Source organism: Parasteatoda tepidariorum, chromosome 10, assembly GCF_982258835.1.
Source record: "Parasteatoda tepidariorum strain Cologne lab strain chromosome 10, Ptep-v5.0, whole genome shotgun sequence".
NCBI lineage: Eukaryota > Metazoa > Arthropoda > Arachnida > Araneae > Theridiidae > Parasteatoda > Parasteatoda tepidariorum.
The window spans coordinates 102,541,375-102,562,831 of NC_141764.1; the positions used below are offsets into that span (position 1 = coordinate 102,541,375).

General features: G+C 31.5%; 1 protein-coding gene across 1 annotated transcript in view; it reads left to right on the forward strand.

Annotated features, from left to right (window-relative positions):
- LOC107443296 (uncharacterized) overlaps positions 1–21,457 on the forward strand; it is a 49,559-nt gene that overhangs the window by 21,808 nt on the left and 6,294 nt on the right. Inside the window, exon 2 of the mRNA XM_087153536.1 lies at positions 18,643–18,705. Within this exon, the coding sequence (XP_087009662.1) occupies positions 18,643–18,705 (63 nt within the window). The remainder of the gene's footprint in view (positions 1–18,642; positions 18,706–21,457) is intronic.

The following is a 21,457-nucleotide window of genomic DNA, read 5'->3' on the forward strand; positions in this document are numbered from 1 at the left end:
ATTAAGTCATAGCTTAAAATATATTTCTCTTTTAATTCTTCAAAGAGAGAGGGGGCGGAGGGTAAATAGGTAGATAGAATGTCTGACACGAATATTTCTATATTAAGTCATAGCTTAAAATAGATTTCTCTTTTAGTTCTTCAAAGAGAGAGGGGGCGGAGTGTAAATAGGTAGATAGAATGTCTGATACGAGAATTTTTATATTAAATCATAGCTTAAAATATATTTCTCTTTTAATTCTTCAAAGAGAGAGGGGGCGGAGGGTAAATAGGTAGATAGAATGTCTGACACGAATATTTCTATATTAAATCATAGCTTAAAATATATTTCTCTTTTAATTCTTCAAAGAGAGAGGGGGCGGAGGGTAAATAGGTAGATAGAATGTCTGACACGAATATTTCTATATTAAATCATAGCTTAAAATATATTTCTCTTTTAATTCTTCAAAGAGAGAGGGGGCGGAGGGTAAATAGGTAGATAGAATGTCTGATACGAATATTTCTATATTAAGTCATAGCTTAAAATAGATTTCTCTTTTTAATTCTTCAAAGAGAGAGGGGGCGGAGGGTAAATAGGTAGATAGAATGTCTGACACGAATATTTCTATATTAAGTCATAGCTTAAAATATATTTCTCTTTTAATTCTTCAAAGAGAGAGGGGGCGGAGGGTAAATAGGTAGATAGAATGTCTGACACGAATATTTCTATATTAAGTCATAGCTTAAAATATATTTCTCTTTTAAATCTTCAAAGAGAGAGGGGGCGGAGTGTAAATAGGTAGATAGAATGTCTGATACGAGAATTTTTATATTAAATCATAGCTTAAAATATATTTCTCTTTTAAATCTTCAAAGAGAGAGGGGGCGGAGGGTAAATAGGTAGATAGAATGTCTGACACGAATATTTCTATATTAAGTCATAGCTTAAAATAGATTTCTCTTTTAATTCTTCAAAGAGAGAGGGGGCGGAGGGTAAATAGGTAGATAGAATGTCTGACACGAATATTTCTATATTAAGTCATAGCTTAAAATATATTTCTCTTTTAAATCTTCAAAGAGAGAGGGGGCGGAGTGTAAATAGGTAGATAGAATGTCTGATACGAGAATTTTTATATTAAATCATAGCTTAAAATATATTTCTCTTTTAAATCTTCAAAGAGAGAGGGGGGAGGGTAAATAGGTAGATAGAATGTCTGACACGAATATTTCTATATTAAATCATAGCTTAAAATATATTTCTCTTTTAATTCTTCAAAGAGAGAGGGGGCGGAGGGTAAATAGGTAGATAGAATGTCTGACACGAATATTTCTATATTAAATCATAGCTTAAAATATATTTCTCTTTTAATTCTTTAAAGAGAGAGGGGGCGGAGGGTAAATAGGTAGATAGAATGTCTGACACGAATATTTCTATATTAAATCATAGCTTAAAATATATTTCTCTTTTAATTCTTCAAAGAGAGAGGGGGCGGAGGGTAAATAGGTAGATAGAATGTCTGACACGAATATTTCTATATTAAGTCATAGCTTAAAATATATTTCTCTTTTAATTCTTCAAAGAGAGAGGGGGCGGAGGGTAAATAGGTAGATAGAATGTCTGACACGAATATTTCTATATTAAATCATAGCTTAAAATATATTTCTCTTTTAATTCTTCAAAGAGAGAGGGGGCGGAGGGTAAATAGGTAGATAGAATGTCTGACACGAATATTTCTATATTAAATCATAGCTTAAAATATATTTCTCTTTTAATTCTTTAAAGAGAGAGGGGGCGGAGGGTAAATAGGTAGATAGAATGTCTGACACGAATATTTCTATATTAAATCATAGCTTAAAATATATTTCTCTTTTAATTCTTCAAAGAGAGAGGGGGCGGAGGGTAAATAGGTAGATAGAATGTCTGACACGAATATTTCTATATTAAGTCATAGCTTAAAATATATTTCTCTTTTAATTCTTCAAAGAGAGAGGGGGCGGAGGGTAAATAGGTAGATAGAATGTCTGACACGAATATTTCTATATTAAGTCATAGCTTAAAATATATTTCTCTTTTAATTCTTCAAAGAGAGAGGGGGCGGAGGGTAAATAGGTAGATAGAATGTCTGACACGAATATTTCTATATTAAGTCATAGCTTAAAATAGATTTCTCTTTTAGTTCTTCAAAGAGAGAGGGGGCGGAGTGTAAATAGGTAGATAGAATGTCTGATACGAGAATTTTTATATTAAATCATAGCTTAAAATATATTTCTCTTTTAAATCTTCAAAGAGAGAGGGGGGAGGGTAAATAGGTAGATAGAATGTCTGACACGAATATTTCTCTATTAAATCATAGCTTAAAATATATTTCTCTTTTAATTCTTCAAAGAGAGAGGGGGCGGAGGGTAAATAGGTAGATAGAATGTCTGATACGAATATTTCTATATTAAGTCATAGCTTAAAATAGATTTCTCTTTTAGTTCTTCAAAGAGAGAGGGGGCGGAGTGTAAATAGGTAGATAGAATGTCTGATACGAGAATTTTTATATTAAATCATAGCTTAAAATATATTTCTCTTTTAAATCTTCAAAGAGAGAGGGAGGAGGGTAAATAGGTAGATAGAATGTCTGATACGAATATTTCTATATTAAGTCATAGCTTAAAATAGATTTCTCTTTTAATTCTTCAAAGAGAGAGGGGGCGGAGAGAAAATAGGTAGATAGAATGCCTGATACGAATATTTCTGTATTAAATCATAGCTTAAAATAGATTTCTCTTTTAATTCTTCAAAGAGAGAAATAAATATTCAACATTAGGAAAATACCGAAAGTTTCTTATAATCTTTAGGGCGTCATGTTTCTAACTAATCACCATTTCTTATTGATTTTTAATCACCATTCTTTGCAATTTAAAACTCATTTTCTGAAGTTTATGTGGAATAATTATTGGAAATATACTCATTGAGAGATTTCACAAAAGTTTCTAAGCGTTTATAGCATTCTCCATCTTTTAAATCTAATCAAGATGCTTCAATTTTTCTTTTTGAATGACGTAAAAAGAAAATCTTGTGCCCAATTCCCTTTCAGAATCTCTAGTCTTGTCGTACAGCGGCTCTGTTGGTTAAACCCTATTTCCTTATGGGGAACCTTTTTATTAAATAATTTGCAGATGGTGAATAAAAATTAAGTATCACGAGTAGCGTTTGCTATTACAAAAAAGAAAAAAAGAATGAAAAACAATTTTATTCCTTTTTTTATACGTTTTTTCACTGTTTTAAGTGAAATATAAATGAAAAGAGATATTATTTGAAAGAAGTTCAATTGGGAGATATTTTTATTTATTTCTTATATCAATACTGAAACGCGAAAAACAAAGATCCTTTCCCACTTCTATTTTAACCCATTATTTTTATAAAGCACTACGTGAGCGACCACCGTCTAAATTATCCTCTTCCCAGCAAAAAAAGGTGTTCCGCTGCTTTAAAACTTAGCTGGGTACTTCAAAAAAATGCCCCTTTTGTTGGGCACCTATCTATCTCCCCCCCCTTTTTTTTATTTCTTGGCAGCTTGCTATTAAAATGTAACATTCACTGTCTTCAAAAAGTATTGCACTTCCTATCATTTTCTTCTCGGATCTTTCAAAACCCTTTTAAGATCTGGAAATGTATTGTTAATTTGTTTGAGTTTTAATGCTAGATGAAATAGTATGAGTTTAATCGCTATTTTAACATTTAGTCATGTGTATTCCAATAGGGCGAAAGTTTGGTTGTCACAACACTTTCGTTTTAATAAACTTTTATTAAATTTTCAAAACCGGAGTCATTTGAAAGATGTGATAGGCTGTGTTTGAACCCCTTGGAATTCGTGTCGTTTTCCTGCATTGTATACTATTTATCGTTTTAATAAGTCGGTGAAGAAAATATTGACTAAACATTTTTATTATTAACTCATTCATGACCAGAAACTTTTGTAGTTACATATTCAGTTGTACACTTATTATCATCCATAAAGGAAACATCACAAAAAATAGCGATAACTCTCCCAAAAATAAGCCAATCCCAATGAATAAAAGTTGTTGAATATAAAACTGTAATATGTAAATTTTATGGGGCTGCAATGGAATGCAATTTCGTTGAGTTTCTGAAATTTAGGGATTGGAGACAGCCAATTAGTAACAATAATCTCCCAGATATCCCGAAGAACTGGAAAGACTAGAGGAAGAACAAAGTCAGATGACTAAATAGGAGTCCTTTCTGTGGTTCATAGAATTTCGCAATCATTTCTAACCACAGGTTGGACATCCAAAAGGATCACCCAAAGACGGCCAAACGCTACGGCGAGCACCGATCATATTTATCGCATGTACACGAAGGAATAGAACAGACTCTCTCTCTTAATGAAGATGGGTATCTCCTGTGCGTAGAAGGTTTCACGAATGTGGTTTATTCGCTAGGCCATTTGCGTGCAGCTCTCGTCATGCCATAGAATGAAACGTTCGAGGTGCGAGCAGCAACACTTGACTGCAGACCCATGGAAGTCTGTTCTCAACTACTCAGATGAGTCCAGGTTTAGCCTCCATAGTGATGACAGGCATTGCTTTATTGAGAGGGAGAACCTGGAACCTGATATCATCCCTGAAAGAGATGAATACCAAGGAGGCAGTGTCTTTGTGTAGATGAGTCTATTTTTAGATGAACACACAGACCTAGATGTCTTTCTATGTGAATTCTCATGTGTATAGAAAGGACATCATTGATGTTTATGTGCAATAATTAAATAGGGCAATAGGTAATGACACCTATCGAGCCTGTTTGGGAGGCTTTTGGAAGACGGGTAGCTGCTCTCAATCTTCCTCCGCAGATCCTTGCCGCTCTTGCTTTGCAAGGACAATGGCTCGCACTTCTGACAGAACTCGGAACAATGAAATAGTCTGACCATCTGAAACCAAATGAAAAAAAAATTATTTTATTCAAATAAAACGTCAGTTTCATTCATTTTGCTTATTCATGTAATAGAACTCGATGCAGCTAAACTGAATCTAAGTGATATTCCTAGAAATCTACACCATAGGTTTCCTGACTATTTTGGGGTACCGTCTGGTCAAAAGCTTTTCAGCGCAATCATAATTCAGGTATATACCAAATTTTAAGGATCTTGCTGCTAGAATTGAAAATATCTTGCGTAGAAACTCAAGGGAATGATTTTGTTGAAAACAAGTTTAAAGTTTACGGATTAGTTGAATTCAGTGAATACGTGTTTTTGAAAAAAATGAGGAGCACCCGAAGTTTTTGAGGGTATCAACAAAATTTTGAATCAAAATAATTTAATAACAATGTAATTGTTTTTTTACAAAAAGTGAAACATTTCGATCTGAATCACCCTTTAAATGATTTGTTTTGCTCAACTTGTCTTTGTAACCTTCAAAGTTCACCGATGTTCTTTAAAACTATATAAAAAAAAAATTTAAAAAATTGGAACGGACCGTGTAAAACGATAAAAGTAATGTCCAAACCTTTTATTTTTTCTTTTATTCTCTTAAAGTTCAAGAGCGTATTCTCTCCATTTTTCATGAATGCCTTCTCCATTTTTATCTCTTTGATAGTTCTCATCACGCATAGAACATATTATATGCGATTCATTGGTAATGTGATTACTTAAGGAGTCTTCAGAGCTACAGTGTACACAAATGATTTAAATACAGGGTGCGGAGTTGATCGGGAGATTACTTGTAAATTCATTGAATCTTCACCTTCCGTGTTTGGATGTAAAAAGTATATCAGAAACAACTTTTGAAGTTCGGAATGCTTTGACGTTTTCTTAATGACATCCTTATGCATATTTCGTTGGAAAGTACTTTTTTCTTGGTTTCGGAGAAAAGTCATTTCTCTCTTGCAAGATATGTGCCGATGGAACAAGGCTTAAGGATGTCGAATTGACTTCAAAAGTTGTTTCTGAAGCTATCACATATGGGTTACTAAGAAACATATTGTCGTTCACGTCAAATATTCCTAAGACTCGTTGGATTTCTGATATTTTGTTTCTTGGCCCTTGGACTCTTAACTAGAGCAGGAAGGCCAGTTCCGGTGACCCTCATTTAGCTCAATTAATTAGTTTCAGTAATTAGTCTTAAATATTTAAATAGCTGATTTAAATTCAATTGGATTAACAATAGTAACGAGCGATGCGAGCACGTTTTGCCTATGCAAACCACACAAGATGGCATTGCAATCTTCTGACAGGGGGTGCACTTGTGTTTTTTAATATTATTATTATTATTATTCGCCAGTACGTTTTTTGGATATCTGTTGAATTCGCTTTCTCTGTATATAATTTTTTTATTGTTTCCATGGAAACGAATGAAATGAACTCTATGGAATATATTCTGTCCAATGCTCTGTCAGTCTCATGACTTTCTAAATAGTCTTCCCTTAAAAAAGAGGGTTCGAGGATTTAAACGATTTCGCAACTCAATTATGTTTTGCCACAAAATAAATAAGTGAAAGTAAAAAGAAATATCTCTTGTGGTTGACTTTGAATACCCCTAAGGATTCTTGCGATGCTTCTCTTCCTTTCTTATTTTTTTAATTTTACCGGCTCATAGTTATACAACTGGTAGTTTTACGTTGTCATTCACTTTACATGCAAAGGCATATACTATGAGCCGTTGTTTTTTAAAGTTGAATAAATCCATTGAATGAAAAGTCGTTTATTTATTTATAATCATTTTTCTGACCATTTTAATAATCACTTTTCAAGTGGATGTTCCATCCTATTATTATGTTAAAAATCACCCGAATGGATTCACTTTGTCACTATTTTGAAATTCATTCTAAGACTCATTCTGAAAGGTCTCGGACCTCTACCCCTTTCCAAATTGACTATTTCCAATTTCCGAAAAAACACGTCACATATATATGTGGATGCATTTTCATGTTTATACGGTCCATAAAAATAAATATTACTGACCAGAATAACGTACGTTCAGATGAATACTTATTTAACTGAGGTATACCCAATGAGTGTAGGCGATAATTCAAGTTAGATTTGGCATGAAAACGATACATATTTTTTATTCATTCGGCGAAGGTTTCAAAAAGTAAGAAATGTCATAAACTTCAATCCAAAATTAAACTTTTCTTTCGGATTGCTTCACTGAGAATAAAAATCGTTGTCATTGAATTGACTGTTATTAAATTAATAATATGTTCATTCATTTGCATCTAAGACATTCGTGTCCATCCATTCAGAGATCTCTATACTTTCATTCATTATAAGAATTTTGCAGTTAAATCAAAAACAAGTGCTCCCTTAGCTCAAAATTCTCTGACCCATTAACTTTTTTTTTTAAAGAAAAACGAGGAAGCTTAAAACCGATTTATTAGTATTCTATTCTGGACAGCATCTCTTCAGACGACGTTTTCCAAAAATAGCAACTCCCTCCTCACCAGGGAAGCGTGGGCATGTCGCCAAGACCCCAGAATGTCAAAGGTCATCCGCATCCTCCGGAGTGAATCGATCCACCTCTTCCAATCTCTCATTTCAGAATCTTTGATTTTATTATTTATAAATTTAGTATATAAATGACTTCGCACGAGACAATACTCCCACCACTCTTTGACCATCTTGGCCGATTTTTGTGGTTTTCTTCTCCGTGTCACAAAAAATGTGGGTCTTTCCTCAACCAGGGTTGATATTTCGTCCGGAAGGAAACTATTTTGTCCTCGGACACTGGAAAAAAAACTGGTCAAAATAAATGAAACTAAAGAATGACTCTATTGAAATGTTGAGAAGCACTATAAGGAAAGCTTAAATTTAAACAATAAAAATTTAATATAGTAGCGTTAAGCTTTTATGATCTACTTTCCTTTTTTTTTTAAAAAAAAAAACTATTTTCATGCAGAATTTTAAAAATCTAATATCATATTATTTGTGAGTCAGTTTGAGTATTTATACCTAACAGTATTTGTTTAAAAAATGAGTGTCCTATTTGTCATTGTGAATTTAATATATGCTTTTTAGTCGTATGTATTTTTAGTATTTGATTTGTTAATTTAGTGGCATTAATAAAATTTGATTACGTTATTTCAATAGTTCTTTTTATAATTATGAAATTAGGTTTCTTTGTATATTGTGAGATTACAGAGCTGTTTTAATCTCTTGAAAAATTAATTATTTTTATTTCTACTGTTGCTATTCAGTTTTAGCTTATTTAAAAATGTCATATTAAATAGCTTGAAAAGTAATATTGTTATATAAACTAGACTACAATTCTGAAATGTTTTTTAAAAGAAATATTTTATTGTTGAATGTTTCTTTCAGAAAGAGAGAGTTTCTTCTCATATCTTCCATTTGGGTTAGAAGAAACCTATTTATTCAGAGTTAGTTTTCTTCCACTGTTTAAGAAACTTCCCTCTACGAAGGTGATGCAGAAATTTCCTTGTTTAGGTACAAAATGATTTCGAAATCGTCCATTGGTAACGGTATGGATTGACTATACGATGTCGGTGGATAAGTATTGTTTTAATAGCGGCAATTTTAAGTTTTTTCTCATAGTTTGAAACCTCGGAATAAATAGGTTTCTTCCAAACTGAGTGGAAGAAAATCTTTTCAAAAAGAAGTATCAAATATTAAAACTCTTATTCTAGCAATCAGCGTAATTTAAATAATAGCATTAGTTTGCAAGCTATTTCATATCTTACTATATATAAAAATCTAATGATAGTGTCGCAGTTCTTCACATTTTTATTGGCTGGAAAATCACGTGGTAGGATCCAGTTTTCCCACATTCATTTTCATACTGGTTCGGTTGTCATCAGCATAGAATTGTTATCAGTCATGAAGTTATTGCTTTCCTATCAATATTTTGATTTCCCTAATTTAAAGAGTTAAAATTGCCTGTACTGTTATTACGTTTTTGATTTTGTTTTGTTTCTAAAATAAAACTTTAGGAGGATTATTTTTTCAAAATTATTTTTATTAGAATAATGTAAATCTACATTTACATTTTAAGATAAAGTTCTTTTAATCAGCGTCTGATCTTATTAACAGTTTTACGGTTATTATTTTTTGTTGCTAATGACATTAGTATCTATATTATATAAAACGCTAATACGTACGTATGTATGTATGTATCAATAAAACCGATGATATTTCTTTTCTCGCTCTGGCAACAGTTTTCATTTTTAATTGATTGGATTCGGCGCGCAAGAGCACGTAGTGAGCAACCAGATAACAATAACCAGAGTGAGCATTATCAGGTTGTTCAATTCAGATTCATGCACTAAAAACATGACAATATTTAATTTAAACTCAATTAGGAATTAATTAATTAATTGAAGTGAGAATGCTTTAAAAGGCCGCTGTTGAATTGATATTTTTCTACTGGGAGCTACCTAAACGTCTAAAAAACGTTTAAGTGTTTGTATTGAATGCATTGAATTTTTTTATATTTCGCGTTTATTTATGCATTGAATTTTCACGCTTTAAAATGCAGAATATTAGTGAAGCAATATTTGATAATTTATTTTGCTAATATGTTTCTTATTTAGCTAATGTTTGGATTTTTTCACCATGTACAATCTAAATAGCTAATATACTTTTTTAAAAGACAATAAGAACAGTGGTAGAATTCTTCTACATAAGTACAATACTATGTCTTTGATGATAAAATACTATGTCTTTGATGATAATATATTATGTCTTTGTACTAGAACATTGTGTTCATTGGCGAGCGAGCGCAGCGAGCCATGGTTCACGGCGTGAACCACATAGGATTGCGTAGCAATTCTCGGGGGTTGGCGAGCGTTAGCGAGCAGGGGGCGGAGCCTCCTAGTTACTTATAAAAATCTAATGATGGTGTCATAGTTTTCTATTGTTGGCAACATATTTTTATTTTCTGGAAAAGCACGTGATAGAATCCAGTTTTCCCACATTCATTTTCATATTGGTTTGGCTGTCATCAGCATAGAATTGATATAAGTCTTACAGTTATTGCTTTGTCTAAGTTCTTATTTTGTCGGGAAGAATTTTCACCACTTTAAAGGGATGAAAATTCTTCCCGACAAAATAAGAACTTATATTCCCTGCAAGAACTGCACCGATATTCAACTTACCCCGGATCACATTCTCGCGTGGCCAGCCCTTACCCCATATGTTTTACAACTGGGTATGGTGCCACTGGCTTCAGAACTTCGTGAGATCCTCTACAGTAATGATGTATTGGAGTTTGCGGATGCAGTTTTGAAGGCACACGAGGCCATTTAATTGTCCATCGACACGATAAAAAAAGGGTTTAAATTACCTGTATATTCATTATTACGGTTTTAATTTTGTTTGATTTCTAAATTAAAAGTTTAGGAGGATTGTTTTTATTATTATTATTAGAATAATGTGATTCTACGCTATATTTTAAGATAATGTTATTTAAATCAGTGTCTGGCCTTATTAAACGTTTTACAATTATTATTTTTTGGTGCAAATTCCATTACTGTGAATGACTATTAAAGAGAATCTTTAAATGATTTTAGAACTTAAACTTTCAGCTTCATGCACAAAGTGAGGAATGCAAAAATATACATCCGTTTGTTTGGTAAGCAAAAATTGTTAAATTACAGTTGTGAACTGACCCAATTTGTTACAGAAATATACTTTTTATTTTAAAAGTTATTTAAAAAAAGTATTACTTAGAAAAATGATCTATGAACACTTATAGATCTTAATAGTAGTATCATTAGGGTAATATTTAGGCGTGGGAAATGGAGACGCAATTGTTCTTTTTAGAATGTATATTTTTAGTTGGATAATTTTAATTGTTTTATTCTAAGAAACAGCGAAGGTTGGCGAGCGTCAGAGAACAGGAGTCTCCTAATAATATATAAATTTTAAATACGTGAGAGCTGAAAAGTTAAAATTGGAAAGAAAAGTGAATTTAATGAATTTCTCAAAGATGTAAAATTTGTGTGGCCCTTTAATGTTTGACGCAAATGAGTAAAGACGAGACCTTATTTTTTTATTATATTAAGAACTGTAAGAATATCACAATCAAATTTCATTAATATTACTTAATTAACTAATCACATAAACACTAATGCAAATCATGTATTGGATTCCTGATTTCAAATTTTCACAATAAAATAATGTTAATGTTAGGCATATTCAAACCGACTCTTACAGATTTTAAAATTCTGTATAAAATTAAAAAAAATATAATAATAAAATAATGTTTTTTAAATGTTGATGTCAAAGATTTTAAGCTTACTGATAGAACATAAAATTAACTTGTTTAATTTTAAGTATTTTTAATAATTATGGCTGAACAATCGTATTGTTCATTTTTAGTTTCGTTTATTTGCTCCTGTTTTTTTTTTCTTTCAATTTCTTCTAGTGACCTGATAAATGATCAATTTTTAAGGATTTAATTTCAATTATATCTATGACATTGTTAAAAGCTTTTAAAAACTGAACAAAAAATGTCACCCTTAATATTTTTTTTATAATGAGCAATTTATTTTCTAATACATATGTTTAATTCTCTTTCATAAATTTGTGAGACGCGCCTTATTTAAAAAAGTAGCTTTTGTGGCTTATTTATTCAATTCATTTTTTGCATTTGAAGAAAATTATGTATTTGTTTAAAAATTTTGCACAAAGAAATCTATTTGAAACTTTTTTTAATTCTCATCCAATTAAATTGCTAATTTTCATGCAGTTGAATGAAATGAAGTTTAGTTTATTGTTTTAAAATAAGTAATAATAGTTTTAATATAAATGTCCATATTTAAAAATAAATGCTCCAGTCCTTGAAAATCGTGACCATTCTGAACTTCCAACAGTATTCACCATCCTCATAAATTTCTTTTCATTTTTATTTCGTTTTATTTCGGCATAGGATAATTTATTTTCAAAATAAATCATTAAAGAACAAGCTGGGTTATCTATTCTTCCTTCTGAATTTCACCTACAAAATATTTGTGTTGGGGATATATTATAAGAAAGTCCAAATTCATCATACTGACATTTGATGGATGAATAAAGATTTTCTTCTGACATTTAAGTCATTTTAGAGAGAGAAATCTCTTTAGGAATATCATCTATTCAATGTTTATTTCTTAAAGTAAGTCATTGTTGGGTTTCACAAACCTTTTTGGTGTGGAGACCCCGTAAGATTTATAAACATTTCGTGGGACCCACGTAAAATAAACTTGGACGACGTGCACGTGAGTGAAACTGTCAGTTTATTTACTTGTACTGTAGTATACTAATGCAGTTTCAAATCTCTTAATTTTAAATTTAAAACGTAGAACAATGTGAAAATTATAAATAACTAAAAAGTTTTAAAATATAATACAATAAATATATGTAGAAAAAAGTTCTCGTCTTTTCTTTCTCTCTCTTGTCTTATCTATTTTCAGATACATTGCGTGAAAATATTTGGTCATTGAAAAATTGCTAAATATTGTACTATACTATATGTTATACCATATATATTATACAATATATATACTATTAATTATCATTATATTATACTATACTATAAATATATACTATATTAAATAATATACTATAGTAAGTTAAAGAAATGTGCAAATTGCTTAAATTTTTGGCGACCTCTGCTGCAGGTTCTATGACCCCGATTGGGGACCCATCAGTAGTTTAAGATACTCTAAGTTTAACTTTCAACCCCAACATTCATTTTTCTTTATCTTTCTTTTTACGATCGTTTTTGAAGGGTTAGAATAACTTGATAAGAGTGTTGTGCAAAATGAGTTCTTTCATATCAGATTTATTGTGTCACGCATTATTTTAAAAAAGGTTCCATCGAAACTTTATTTTTGATATACGCAGACTTTTCCTCAGTTTTCATCGTCATTCTTCAATTAGATTCTATGATCTTTATTAATCTGAAAGCGACTTCTTTTTTTCTGAAATCCGTGAAGTGGCGCTTGGAAATAGAAAATGTGTGTTAAAGAGTTTATGGGTGTGTTTTAAACGTCTGGATGAAGACGTATTTTCGACCTCCCTATTTCTTAAAGATAACTTTCCTTATTTACAGTTCAAATTTATGTAAATTATTAAATTTTTAAATTTTCTGTTAATCCTTTTTTTAAATGAAGTCATTTATGCGTGAGGCAATATCCAATGATTTCCTTTTCTTCTGGATTAGGTTTAAAATGACAGGAATAGTCGTGAAGCTTAACAATTGGGTTCAACGACATAAAAAATTTTCATTTTTAACCGTTCACGGAATAGAGCGTTTGCCTTCCAATGATGGCTGGTCGTTACGAACTCCGCATCTGCCTTTCACCAACCACAGTGCTGACGTAAAATATCCTCAGTGGTAAATGGATCATGGGTTAGAGTCCACTTGCAGTCAGGATAACCGAGGGAGGTTTTCGATTTTTTTTCCTCGCCATGTAACGCAAATGCTGGTTAATTCCATTATAAAGTCCTCCCGAAGGCAAATTTCGCCCAATACTTGATCCAGGAGTTCCCTTGTCTTCTGGTCTGGGTTCAAAAGTGCAGGGCTACATTAGTGAGTCGTAAATTTGAAAATTGGGTCGGTAGTTCAACGACGGTTATAAAACATTTTATTTAAATTTGATTGCATTGGGAAATATATATCAGAGAGGAAAACGCTTGTGTATTCAAATATCGTCGTTAGATTTGATTATATTTTAGCTATAACATTTTCTCCGCCTCTTTTTAACGTTTGCTCATTATCAATTAAATTCCAAAACTTTCGGTCAACTATTTTTAAAATATTTCTTATAGTAAATGCTACATTCAAAAAAATCTTACATATGAACACGCGAGAAATAAAATATTTATATCTATAAACAATCAAAAAAAAAAATCATTTTCCAAGATCCAATATTTTTAATCTTTCTTTTTTGGAAAGAACGCAATCAAAAGAAAGACGTAGAAACAAGATCGTGCTCTGGATGCGTTACCATAACAACTGAAAGTTCTGACGTCACAAAAAGATGATGTCTACTTTTAAAGGTTCTAGTCAACAGAAAACTGGCAAATCTGGAAAAGCGTACGTCATCTGATCGTATTCGTCTCCTTTTTTGAAGCTTTCAAAAAAAACTGTTTTTTTTTCTTGTACATATTTCCATAAACCGAAAGTTTATCTTCTTCTTTTATTTTGTTTAGTTATATATGCATTACAAATTATTTGTAGACTGTTATAGATGTCTTATGTGTGTAAGCTAGTCAGACGAAATTCTTTTTTTTCTTTCTTTCGAGGAAAAAAAATGTATTTATACATCCAATTGTAAAAGCATAAGTATGTGTGCATATTTTTTATTATTAAGTGATTATTAATAAAGTTTTTGGGTTAAATCTTACTGCTGCATTCAGCAATTAAGTACCTTTCAAAGTTTTCTAAAATTACAAAATTATGAGCACATTTATGGAAAGTTTTCATTCCTTCATTAAAATTTAATTTTGATGCACATTTATTAAATTGATTAACTATGTTAAATAAAATTTAAAATTATTAATAAAATTTAATTTTAAGATTAAGTAAAATTTGCGGTGAATGGGTGGTTGTAGACCTCCACCGGTGAATGCTGACTACCACATAGTGACTTTGTTAAATGTCCGAAATATATAAACTAGTTACCCTCTATACATTTACCCGGTATGCCCTACATCAATGTTTCAGTGCCCAGTATGCATTTAACCGGTACTCCGAATACTGATCCTCAGCTGATGTTATAATATCGAATAAATCCAATAATATCAACGAATATAATATAACATTCACCAAAGCGTGATTGTCGACATTCACCGGTCTCTTGATTTCGGTCGTGTATGAATCTCTTGCAGACTAAAGTGATATTTCTACGAAACTATAGATTCTTAAATAATTGAAAACTTCATTCATGTATTATTTTTCTATTCTGTTGTTCATTTTTTTAAAACACTTTTCCCGATCTTGTTCGCATGTCTTTTGTTCTAGCATGAAACACCTGTTCTTTTGAACAGAAATGCTATAAAATATTTAGATTGCCATTACGGAATCAGATACCATTACAATCGATTTTTAGAATCACGAAAAAACAATCACTTTGGATCGGACAATATATTGACATAAAAATTGTTGATATGGATTTATTTCTTATCGAGTGAATGAAAAAAAAAATAATAACCGCGACACATTTCGATTCACTTTTTTAATTTTATGTGTAGTATGCTCATTATAAGATTTTTTTTTATTACTCGGCATTCTCTGGGGAAAAGTATATAGACAGCAATCTAATAATAGCTCGGCGAGGGAAAAACGCTTTGAAAAGCACACAAAGCTAGTATACGAAGCAACGAGTATACGTACTGTAAACCCACTTTCTTTTTGTGTGATTTATCAGATAGCGTTTCTGTTTTCCCTGCTGAAAATGACCCCCAATGTGTGCATAGAGTGCCGGGAAAGAAAAAAAAACGGATCACTCTGAATAACTTTTGATCTAATGATCGGATCTGCACGTTCTGGGACATGTTCCTGATGGTTGGAAGGGATGACTTCAAATATTCTAATTAATTCATGGAGACGATATTTTAAGTTACAAAATCAGGCACATAAACGTACTTTCTCTGAATAAACACAAATTTTTCAAAGAATTTCGATTTCTGACCCCCCCCCCAAAAAAAAAATAGAGGGGGGTAGCCGCAACCTGGGAAATAGGGTCTCCATAGTTTGGTTTGGAGAGCGATCCAAAGTTTGGACCTTTTAATGTTAACTTTACTTTTTGCAAATTTTTACCATATTTCGAGAATTTCTTAAGAGAATTTAAAAAAATTTGAATAATTGAATTTTGCGAATATAAAATTCATTTAGCCGAAAAGAATTCTATGCAAAATATAACTTTTAGTTTATTTTTATTATTTTTCTTAATTTTACTTAATAATAGCCGAAAGAAATTTGAATTGCAAGGTACGCAATTTTTGACGTCATTTTAACCCTTTCGCTATCACCGGGACATATATGTCCCGCAGGCAGTTTCAAATAACCCTATGAGCTAAATATGCTTTGTATTATTATGAATGCATGTCCCACTGGTATTCCTTGATATCACTGACAATTCAGTAATTTTTACCCTTTTTCAGAATTGTATCGATATTTGCATTGTAACTGATATATTTAAGTACTTATTTCATTTTTTTCTCAGAAAAAAATTGGTAGTAAAAGGGTTAAAGTATGTAATTTTACATGGCAAAATACAAAATTCGAGCGAAATCGGTAGGATAGTTTCTAAGAAATCGAAATTTTAATATACGACTTTTTTTAGAATTCAATTTCTCAGGGACTATTCAGCCGATTTCACTCTAATTTTGTATTTTGCTATGAAAAATTGCATTTTTAAAAATGGTGTCAAAAATTTTATACCTTATAATTAAATTGTTTTCGACTAATACTAAATAAAATAATAAATATTTTTCTAAAATTTATTTTTTGCATGAAATTATCTTGAGATAAGCGAAATGTAAAAATATTTTATTTCGCAAAAAGTAAAATTAACATTGAGGATTTGGATCGCTCTCTTAACCAAACTACGGGGACCCTATTCCTATATTTTGAGGATCCGTCTTAAAAAGGTATGTTTATTCAGAGAAAGTACGTTTTCGTACTTGAAATATCGTCTGCACTAAATTACATTTCACCTGCCGTAAATGATTCGTTCTCCAAATTTCAAGAACTTTTTAAGTGAATCTAAAGTTATTTTTAACTCAATTATAAAACTCGCCTATCCAAGTATACTTTAATGTAAAAAAAATTTACTATAATTATTTACTGAATTTCAAAAATTTTTTATTTAATAATTGTCGAAATTATTTCGAATGGGATACTCTTAACTTAAGAATACTCCCGATACACAACCACCTGACCTAAAGGCCAGCTGGTTGTTTATAAAAAAGATGGCTTGGTAACATTGCAGTAAATAAGATCGAACAAATTTTTATCCATTTAAGTAAGAATATTAATTATCTCAATTAAATACAACAAATTGTCGCATATCCAATTTGTTAAAATGTAATTATTTCTTGTCTACATCTTTTATTTTACCTAGATTTATTATTTGTTTACATATTTTGTTACCGTGATTATTTTGTTTCGTGTGTTGTTTCATAGTTAGTTTGTTAATGTTCTGCAATGGCTTCTTGCCTGTGTTAAGTTAGAAATAAACCAATGCCTTCTTTGTGAAAGAACATAAAATATGTCACTCAAGAGAATTCATATTTAACGAGCTAGGCTTACTCGAAATGGAATGGAAAGAACAGTTGCTAACATAAACAAATGTCACGTTTCAACAGCCTATCAGGATCCATAGTCACGATGACTACGCTTTCTGGTATTCAACTGTAAAATATGCACATTTTTACATCGTTTCAAACGGCGTTATTTTAAATGACGAAATTCAAAACTTGAACAAAAAAAATTTTTTATAGTGCTCGAGATATTTCACGTCGACATATTCCGCTTTAATTTTGTATATTAATTTTACAATGAAAATAATGTAGCTTAAAAATGTGCACATGTTATTATTCAAAATTTCTTAACCCTTCATTAAATTTCACGCTCTCTTAAGCGAATGAGTACCGTTTCTACATTTAGTAAATAGGTAACGTATTATTTTTTTTCTTCAATTAGAAACTATTACCAAAATTAATTATCATTCAAGTAAAAATATCGACGCTTTTTTTTTTATGTTTTTTTTTCTCAAAGTACTATTGCATTCACTTTGTTTTTCAATGCAAAATACACCATTTAATAGTTTTATAATTGAAAAGCTTATTAACAAAATGCTTTCAGATAACTTCAAGAATACTAATTTAATATCCACCTATGCTTCTATTGATCATTTAGATTCTCTGGTACAGCGAATAAAAAATAATTACAGAACGCGCAATAAACATCTTATTTTATTACAGTTATCAAAAATCACTGATTTTATCTTTAAAAAATGGAATTTATTCATAAGTTTAGGGAAAGCCATTGCTTTAAATTAAACTATAGGTGATTTAGTTTTGTCAATTATTTCAAATGTCCCTGAATTGAAAATATAATTAAAAATTTGAAAATCGGGCTTCGTCATTTATTTTTAATTTGATGTTTACATTGTTTCATGTCGACTGCCGTATTTTTAGTGTATCCGCCATTCGGTCACACACAAATTCTTTATTTTATTATATGTACGGATAATAATTTTTCTTCAAATGATGCATTTCATAATAATAGAATTTATAATTTGGAAAACATGTTTTTGAAGTTTTGTGTTTTCGCACAAAGTGCGTTTTTCCCCCTATACTACTGTGGCATGTTTGCGTTCAAATGATAAAAACCTAATTCAGTTTAATTTTTTGCGGAATGCAAAATTTGTTACGTTTTAATGGAAGATTACCCCACCCTGATGATCCATAAATTTTGTGACCCTTTTTCATCCCGGAATGAATTCTTAAACAAATTGTCTCTTTATTAGTACTTCATTTATTATTGAAACTGTAGCCTTTTAACAAAGCTTTCATATGAAGTGGCTCTTCCTATCTTCATCACGCTGCGGTTGATCTCGATAATATTTCGTCAGATTTGATAAAGTTTGTTTTACTCTTCAATATTTATAAGTGTAAGAGCTTCATTTTTGTGAGAGTAATTTTCTTCTTATTTTTAGGACAAGTTACTGGTCAGACTGGAAGAACACGAGCCCGAACAAGCCCAGTCACAAGATGAGGAGGTAATAATTATTTATCGAAAATGATTTATACTATAAAGCTAATTTGAAAAGCCACATGAAAATTGTTTTAATGACTCGTTTTTTGAAAAAGTAAAAATTAAAAAATTAACAAACATCGGCGTTATCTTAAAATTGAAATTTTCTAAACTCATCTCTTATTCTAGCACAGAATTAGTACATAATTAGTGAGTACTTTCTCCCACTCAAAATTTTTCAAACGAATGTTTGTGATATAGATACTGGGTCAATTTATTTTACTTTTATAACCGGTTTTGAACAACCGATCGGGGTTTTTTCGACAATCAATTTTCTGTAGAGCCTCCCGCGATTTGGGCTCGAATCCCAACGATACGCATTCCACACCAGACTCGCACCTCAACCACTGTGATGACGTAAAATATCGTCAGTGGCAAACGGATCATGGGCTACAGTCCCCTTGCCGTCAGGCTAACCCTGTTGGATTTCCGTGGCTTTCATCTCCATGTAACGCAAAAGCGGGTTCGTTCCATCAAAAAGTCCACCACGAAGGCAGTCTTCGGATTAGGTCCAAAATGGTAAGGCTACGGTAGTCGTAAACCCAAAATCAGGTCAGCTGTTCAACGAGAATAAAATAAAATAAAAAAACAATGTACATCAGTTCCGGGGTGGTCCAAGGGATAAAGCCTCGCAATGCTTTTATGAATCCCAGCGGGAGGTTGTCGATACGAATTCCGTACCCGGCTCACATGGACTGCAGTGTAAATCCACTGTGGTAAGCGGATGATGGGTTAGAGTCCCCTTGTCGTCAGGCTAATTAGTTCCATCAAAAAGGAACGTTGGTTGTGATAACTTCAAAATTGGGTCAGTTGTTCGACGACAGTACAAAAAAAATCAATGTTCTACTCCTTCTCATTTTGAACTGAAACAAAAGAACTCCTCACGACAAACTGACCTTTCGTGGTGGGATTTTTCAGCATTTAAAACTTCACTGTAGATTTATTCTCTAAACTTTTGTGTTCACCATTTCTCCCACAGTTTCTTCACTCATTCAACCCTTTGAACCATTAAGATAGGTACTGAATTAGTGATAGAACTATAGTTTCTTAGGGTGATTTTTTTTTCTCCACATCACAGTCAAAACCTCAACCCATGAGCCAAATGTGTGTCACAGATTGTCCACGTGATGTCTACCCTGCATACAACACTCTTTATTTAAAAAGAGCGAACATGCTTAACTCCTCCCCCCCCCCCGGTACCCAAATAAAAGGTGTGTGTTAAGGAAAAGATTAAAAAGATATCTAGAACATTTTTAAAGGTCGTTTTGATAAATAACATTTTGAATTGAGATGGTTGCAGTAGTGGGACTTTCGTCAGAAACTCTTTCTGTTGATCTTTTGATTATCACGACTTCACTGAGATAAAAAGATGAGAATAGAAATAAAATTGGCATTTCTCACGAAATTTAATAAGATGGGTGTATCACGTTTTTAAAACAAGGTTCTTGGTAAAAATCATGATTTTTTAAAAATAAGGAAATAGAAAAAAATTGGGGTTATTGGGGTTATTTTTATTGAAGCAAATTTTTTTTTTAAAACTTGACCCATTGAAGATTGGATCAAATGTATCGCTTAATATTATTTAAAAACAATATTATAACTAAAACACTTAGTATTTCAAACTGAAATAGTTTTAAAAATTGTATAGATTTCACTGAATAAATGTGCATGATTTTGTGAAGACCCAATGTGTCCGTCAGATTTCAACGGAGGAATAAATTTACGAGGGGGAAAAAAATCGATTTTCTAAAATTATTTCTACAGAACAAGTCTTTCTTCATTCTTAGAAGGTCTCATTCATTCATTCTTTCTTCATATTTAGTTAGTTTTGAAAGTATTTAATTTACAGTAAATGAACATAAAACTAAATGAATATTAATAAAACATGTATTTTGCACCACTCGAAGCCTGTCGCTCTGTTACAGATCTCATTTAGCAATAGTGTACATAAAAATATTTTTTGTCTTCCAAACGCGAAAACAATTGGGCGGATACAAAAAAGAAATCATTATACTGAGTGAGTAGTCTTCAAAAATGAGCGAAAATGGTTGAAGTCCTTAATTCGTAGGTAAAAAATAGTTCCCTGTTTCAGAATAGAAAGAATGGGGGGGGGGAGAGAAATAGCGTCACACTGAGTAAACCTGATGAATGTAATTTGTTACATTTGACCTTTTCCTAAAAGACGAGATCCATAAAAATTTAATCGATTCTTGATTATTGGTTCGATCATTGTCTGACGCCATTGTCATGACGTTAAAACAGAACCAAAAAAAAAATTCCACTAAGGATAAATATAGACAGAGAATTCTGTATGCGAAGTACAAGAATTTTTTTTAATCAAATTTTTACAATAGTGTGAGTTTCAAATTGTTTAGGAACATGAATTTTTTAACTGTAGCTTGAGAAGTAACTTAAGGGGGGGACCCCACCCTGAGATGGTAAAATATTAAAGTTTTTCCTGAATAATGAGACAATGCAGAGACTCCTTGTTTTTTTTATGCCATTTAGCTACAATTTAAGTCTGTTTTAAAAAAATTTCTTTTACAAAATAATAAAAAACAAGTTGGAGCTGGTGTGTTGGTGTGTGACTGGTCATCAAAAAGTAACATCTCACTGGCCTCATGGATTTCGAAGTCCTAAAGCATAGGAAAACGATTTTGTTTAGATTTTCTAAAACATAAAGACATTATCTAAAAAGTAGCATAGCGGTTTTTTGA